Consider the following 6,928-nt stretch of genomic DNA (forward strand, 5'->3'; position numbering starts at 1 on the left):
AAAAAGTCCTGCTGGTTTCATTTTTTTTCAGTTACATTTATTTATAAGCTACATTAATGCAGAAAGCGATACAGTTGCCTCCAGGCTGCCTATTCAAAGATAAGTTGTCTCTAAGGTTACACATGCTAATGCAGCGACGCAAATCCAGCTAACAGTCTGCTAGCAGCTAGCTAACAGCAGAACGCTACAGTGTCAAAGCTAGAACAAAATAATATTAACTTTTTTTTAACCTAAAAATGATTAAATAACTTTATTAATCGGTAAGACTTCACCTTCACTTCAGACACTTGAAAAGGCGTTCTCCTGTCGTTGTCAGAACTCTGTCGGGTCTGAGGTATGTCACATGACCAAGTTAGTGTTTTACAATTGGCTGTCTGCCTGCCTTATCGACACTCGCTGACCAACACAACAGCACACACCCGTTTGGGAGGTTTTGGTTTCTGACGTGTTAACTGGCTGTCTGGCCCACTTGAACGTTGTGTGTTGTGCGTCTGTGTGAATGAACTCCCGATGAATGTATATGTGCGTCCCACTTTTATTTTATTTTATTTCTTTGAATGAGCACTTGTGCACTTTATCTGAATTATTGTATTTATCTTCTTTTTTTTGCTATTCATGATCTGTTGCGATAAAGTGAGTTTACTTCAGTCTGTGGTACAACCAAAATAAATCACCTACCAGAGGGCCTTTTATGTTGGATGTAACTAAAGAAGAGTTTGGCTCCAAAACTTAAAAAAATCTATTCATTGTCATATTTGTCATTCAGTATTTTTAACTTCAATGACATTTAAGGTGTTTTTAATCAATTTTGTGATGAAAATACTGTAATTTTTTAGTTTCTTTTTTTAATATTCTGTAATTTATGTTGTTCTAATCATTCATACAAGTCATTGTGACTTTTGGAGCCAAACACTTTAAATACTGATGCCGATAAGCTTTTCTTAATCATAGCTTGACTTGTTTCTTAGCTTTGTATCACCTCTGTGCTTCTGTTTTCTTAAAAAAGAAAAAAAAGAAAAAAAAAAAGGTTTCCCCACCAGGTTTTTCCTTGAACCTGTGAGGAATCAACCCGGGAGCCTTTTCATCTCAGAGTAGCTTTATGGATTTAGCTGCTTATGTGATTTGGCAGTGCTTTGTTTGGTCTACACTTATCACTAGTTTCTGCCTGCCTGCCTGTAAGAAACCACATGAATGTACCACGGATGGAAACCCCAACTTCCTGAAAGAGTCTGAATGAGTGTTAAAGGATGGATATAGGTGGTCCTGATCTTATTTGAAAAGGTTAGCATTTATAGATAGCAATATTTAAGTGTTATTATACTGTTTGTGTATTTCCTGTCACTGTTAAAAGCCCCGAAATTGTGTGGGGATCGACACGCAGGACTGTGAAAGACAACTTGTGGACCTTTGGGGACAAAATAAATAAACACAAACTGATGTTGCACCAATGCAGTGACTTGTTGTTGATCTGTTATGAATTAGAATCAATTAGAGCAAATGAACTTATTTTATAAATGTGTCAGACGTGAAATCACTAAAGACGTTTTGTGGCAAGATTTACATATCAGACATAGTAAAACATAATCTGATCCTCAGCAGGTCTTAAAATCAATAAATACAACTTCAAACAAGCACCACATGACATAATATACACTGTCATTATTTACTTTATACATTAATAAGCTCATGTTTGCTACTACCATGGGACTAAGATAAGCACCCAGGTGCTGCTATTCAAATGCACTTGACTCTCTAATTTTGTCTCTGATATACTTGTATCTAATCCTGTCCATTCTGATCAAGCCAACTATAATTTCACCATCTTCAGCTCTGGCACCTCGAGCTCCCCATCCTGCCTTTATATTGTCCAAATCGTACATCGAGGATGTCAAATATAAGGCCCGGGGGCCAGACTCGGCCCGGCAAAGACTCCAATCTGACCCACTGGACGGCTTTGAAAAATGTAAAGGAGGGCATAGATTTCAGCATTTATTTGAAGTTTTACAGCTTTTCCTGTTTATAAGGAGACGTAACCCACAGCCATTCCTACTACACTAAAGTAATTAAGTAACAGATCATTATCGGCTATAAAAAGTTCTGTTTTTCCACAATGAGTCCAAAGTTTCAAAAACAAGGAAATCTTCTGTGAATTACCAGAAACTATAATTATAATTAAAGTGCAATCTGGGCAATGAGCCCCCAAAACTATTTCTGTCATTTTATGCATTTATTTCTTACAATTTAAGCCTTAAGAGCTGTGCTGACACATTTCTTTCATTTACCACATTTCTTTATTATGTAGAAAAACTAAAAAAATACTGTTATCCAGCATCTACTCATTCTCCCTGCATCTCCTGTTATATCTGTCTTCCTCTTATTCACAGACACGTATGCTGTCTTGCTTCTAATGGCTTTCACTCTTCTTCTTCTCTCCAGAGCATGCCTCCACCTCTCCAGGCTTTCTTCTACCTGCTCCCTACTCTCAGTCCACGGAGCCTCCTGCCTGATCTCATCTGTCAGCCTGTCCCTCACCACTGCAAACCAAAATCTCACCCCCACCGTGAACTCATCTGTTACTCTTACCGCTTATCTGACCACTGTCTCACTGTCCTCATTCACATCCTGCACCAGCCTCGCATACTTCTCTGCCACTCCTTACTTCCTCATGCAGCTTCATGCTCTCTTGTAACCCTATCATATGCTTTATCTAGAGCCACAGAAAGACAGTGCAACTCCTCATAATCTACTCTATAGTTCTCTTAAAAGCAACATTGCATTAGGATTATTATATCTTATTATACTTTAATATTATACATTATCAAAATCATCGAATTTATTCTGAAAATCGCTAAACTTTGGTGCTGCTTCAACACAGCTTTGTTAAATTGACAAATAAAATGTAACTGTACTTTTGAGGCCACACCAGCAGATGGCGGTGGTGCAAAAGAAGGGCAGATGTGTTTCCACCCCAGTCGGTCACTTTACGGCAGTGTTTTTGTTCAGCAGCCGTAAAGCGGGGCGTGCAGAATCGGAGGAAGGTTAAAACGCCTTGAAGAAAACACGGTAAATACAAACATTTAACGAGAAATAGCGACACGTAAACAGGCTGTGGACGTGTTTGCTACACCGCAGATTTTAAGTGAAGTTTGAAAATTGCGTCAGTGAGCAAATACTGTGAAATAAATGCGGTCCGTGATTAGCATGGGTGGCTGTCATTGAAGGGTGATTTCAGCAGCGGGTTATATTATCGTAATGTAACGGATTCATTTCAACAGCCATAACTACTTCATACATTTGTTAACTTTAATTACAGATACGAATATTTTCGTCTTTATGTGTTTTTCTTGTAATGTTTACGACGGGCTGTCTACGCTTAGCTGTTAGCAGACAGTTTGGCGTTTACTAAGAGTCCAGATTTTTTCCATGGCTCTGTGGAGATGTGAGGATGATTAGTCTGCTTGTAGTGTAGGCAGTGAGTCTGAGCATTTATATTTTTAAGGTGGGCAGGGTGGAGTGGGTGAAGACGAGTGTCGGGGGTTGATTTGTGATAGAAAGAGTGAAGAGGAAAGTTTGCAAGATGTAGTGAGACCTGCTGTGACTGGACGATGGTTGGTTAATCAAAAAGACAGGTGGTCGAGTTGAAGATTAGAAATGAGTATATCAGAGGGACAGATCAGTTTGAGCAGTTTGGAGACAAAGTTAGAGAAGCAAGGCTGAGATGGTTTGGGCATGTGCAGAAAAGAGAGAGGGGATATACTGTCTGAAGACGGAGCTCGAATGTAGTAAAAGGAGGACATGTAGAGGGCTTGTATGAGAGAGAGACAGATGATCCAACAGCTGAAAGATAATGAAACACTAAAAGTTAAATAGCCAGCTTTTTACTTTGTTGTTGATATAGAAATAAAATACTTAAATTACTGTCCTCCTTTAAACTGGGTAGTGCTGTCATAGTAGCAGATCTTTAAAGATAACTGTGGCCAAAAGAATCAAACATACAAAATTTTGGGTTTTAAATTTTTTGTTTTTTAATTTGTCCTTTAATTTATTCATTCTTCTGTATATATATATTTTTTTTAATAGTTTGGCTGAGAGAAGTTGAAGAGAAGGGGGATAATGTCCAAAAGTATATAAAAAAGACTTTACAGGAGCTTGTTATTTACTATAGTTTATTCTTACATTTGATATGTAATTGTAAGTTTCATCACTAATACCACTAAATCACAACCCCCTGATTTGGGCAGAATTTAGGTTGATTTAGTTGAACTCGTTTTTTATTGTATCACTTTGAGTTTTTGCTTTTTTTTGCTTGCTATATTTAAAAACTCATGAGTGCTTAGTTTTTATTAAAATCCTTTCTGCCTTTATAGATATAAAATACTTTAGATCCAAATACCTGTATACTTATACTGGTATAAGTTATTCAGTGATTACAGTTACTGATATGTCTAGAGTTCAGTTAGACCAGCTTACAAATTCCAGTTTTAATTTGTTAAGTTTCATTTTAAATTAAAAACATAAAATTTGCCCTGTCCTGCCTCACTTTAATCTCTCTCGGTCCTGTGCCTCTCCTCGTTCAGCATCATGCCGTTCGTGGATCTGCAGTCGCGGCTTGGTATCAACTTGGACCGCTGGCTGCTACTGCAGAGCGGAGAGCAGCCCAACAAGCGGGCGGCACGCTGCCACGCCTTCGAGAAGGAGTGGATCGAATGTTCTCATGGCATCGGGCAGACCCGTGCCAAGAAGGAGTGCCAGCTGGAGTTTGAGGACTTCTATGAGTGCATGCACAGGCAGAAGACGGTAATCTGACTCCTCATACTCGACTGCTTCTGTGCAAATTGCACTGGTTTAATTAACGGCTGCTGCATTATCAGAAATAACGATTAGATACTAAAGTAATCTAATTTTAGAGGATAGTTGTAATAAGCTAGAACCGTAAGTTATATCTAGTTCCATTAAGAGGATGAATCTTCTCTCAAACTGTTAAAAATTAACACATCACCCGAATCTCACCTCCTTCACACCACACTTGGCATGACAGCCCATGTGTTGTTGGACAGAGCACTTTCACTACAGTTTATCTTTATATTGGGGGGGGAAAAAATCAATGTGCTGTTAGTCAATTATGCTTGCTGTGACGTGGCCATCTGCTTTCTCATTCTTTGTCCTCATTTTGACTCTTTTTGGAATATTAATATAAATCTCTGCGTAGGAGCAAAGACAGGAGATTGTCATTCATGCTTTCATTTCATCAAGACTGGACTGCTGTAATTCACTGTTTACATGTTTAAATAAAAACTCCCTGCAGCGTCTGCAGATTGTTCAAAATGCTTCAGCAAGACTTCTGACCGAAACATCGAAGTACTCACATGTGACACCGTTTTTAATACAGCTGCATTGGCTCCCCATCGAATTAAGGGTCCACTTCAAGATTCTGGTACTGATTTATAGAGCTCTTCATGGTCAAGCACCTTCCTACATCATTGAACTTCTACAGACCTATGTTCCTAGCAGGTCTCTTAGGTCATGTGACCAGGGTCTACTTATCATTCATCATACAAAGTGGAGAGCGAAGGGAGACAGAGCTTTTGCCACTGTGGCTCCCAGACTGTGGAGCTCTCTCCCACTGAGCATAAGATCTGTGGACTCAGTAGCTTCTTTCAAAAAACAACTAAAAACAAATTTTTTTTAGAATTGCATTTTGTTAACTGTTGTCTGTTTTGTTTTATACTTTGTTATCCTTGTGTGAAGCACTTTGTGATCTTTTATCTAGAAAGGTGCTATGTAAATAAAGTTCTACTTACTTACTTAATTCAACAAACCAGCCTATTTTGCCTGAGTATTTGACATGTTGGCATCTCTGTTAACCTTTGGCATTAAATGACTTGATTGTCATGCAGAGTTTGAATAATAAGAAAACTATTTAAAAAGTGAAAGAAAAACTAGCGTCCATTTCAAATCTGCAAAGTAATGTAGTTGAACTGAAGTCAGCCTATCTGACAGAGTGGAGGAGTCAGCAGAGGACAGACTGACAGCTCTGGGTGGAAGTGCAGCAGCAGCACAAAGTTCAGACTCTCGTTCTTTGCTTGTTAGCCGTCTGTCATCATTTGAAAACACGATGGAGTGGGATGAAGTGCTGATTCAAGATGCATGTCCGCTTCGGCCTCAAGGTTTCACGTCAGATTTGCTTCCACTGAGGACATGTTTTAAAGATTAACTGTGCGGCATCTTTATGCCAAATTTTAGCATCAGCATTCATTAAAACAGGCCGTTTGAGATGTTAGAACATCACTCAGAGGAATGCCTGCATCTCTGCTGAGTGCATGTGGACAGGAAGATGCTGCTTTTACAGAACCGTGGTTGGGACTGTAGAGCCAATGGAGCTAAAGCTTGTGGTGTTTAACAGTGACGCATGTTGCAAGGAGTAAAAGATGGTGGCAGAAGAACTATATTTTTTTACTTGGAATTGAAAGGTGATGCAGAACACCCTTTATTTTGTATTCCTGTTATATCTCTCTCTCTGTTCTCCCCATCTTCCCTGCAGCACGAAAGGCTGCATGCCATCCGTCAGCAGCGCGACAAGCTGATTAAGGAGGGGAAATACACGCCGCCGAGCCACCACACAGGCAAGGCTGAACAGACTCCATGAAGGAACATCCAGCTGTCCGCAGTTCTGTTCTTGTGTATAGCCAATCAGATATCTCTTATTTCCTGTTCACCTGTACAAGTTCCCAAATAAATGTTATCACCCACTGTCGTCATCTTCTCGTTTCCTGTTATCTTCCTTATAGTATTCTGAAATTTACACTATATATAAGGGTGTTTGAGGAGATGGATTCATCTTATTTCTCATCTTAATTCATTTGCAGTTTTAAATTCATTGGCTCTATTTACAGGCTCACAAAAAATGTACAAACTCAGTACTTTGTAA

At 39.1% G+C, this 6,928-nt stretch overlaps 1 protein-coding gene across 1 annotated transcript; it reads left to right on the top strand.

Moving 5' to 3' along the window:
- The first annotated feature begins 2,956 nt into the window (after positions 1-2,956).
- On the top strand, positions 2,957-6,758 carry ndufs5 (NADH:ubiquinone oxidoreductase subunit S5). The gene is made up of 3 exons (XM_005752709.1): positions 2,957-3,063; positions 4,578-4,797; positions 6,542-6,758. The coding sequence occupies exons 2-3, from the start codon at positions 4,582-4,584 to the stop codon at positions 6,644-6,646; spliced, it is 321 nt and encodes a 106-aa protein (XP_005752766.1). The 5' UTR covers positions 2,957-3,063; positions 4,578-4,581; the 3' UTR covers positions 6,647-6,758.
- Positions 6,759-6,928: the final 170 nt, after the last annotated feature.

The sequence above is a fragment of the Pundamilia nyererei genome, unplaced genomic scaffold (assembly GCF_000239375.1).
Source record: "Pundamilia nyererei isolate P.nyererei 1_Seehausen unplaced genomic scaffold, PunNye1.0 scaffold00374, whole genome shotgun sequence".
Lineage (NCBI taxonomy): Eukaryota > Metazoa > Chordata > Actinopteri > Cichliformes > Cichlidae > Pundamilia > Pundamilia nyererei.

Excerpts from the sequence above, each read along its gene's own strand:
- ndufs5 (XM_005752709.1), top strand. The coding sequence starts at position 4,582 with ATGCCGTTCGTGGATCTGCAGTCGCGGCTTGGTATCAACTTGGACCGC. Across the intron at positions 4,798-6,541 it reads GCATGCACAGGCAGAAGACG|CACGAAAGGCTGCATGCCAT; the intron begins GTAATCTGACTC and ends TCTTCCCTGCAG.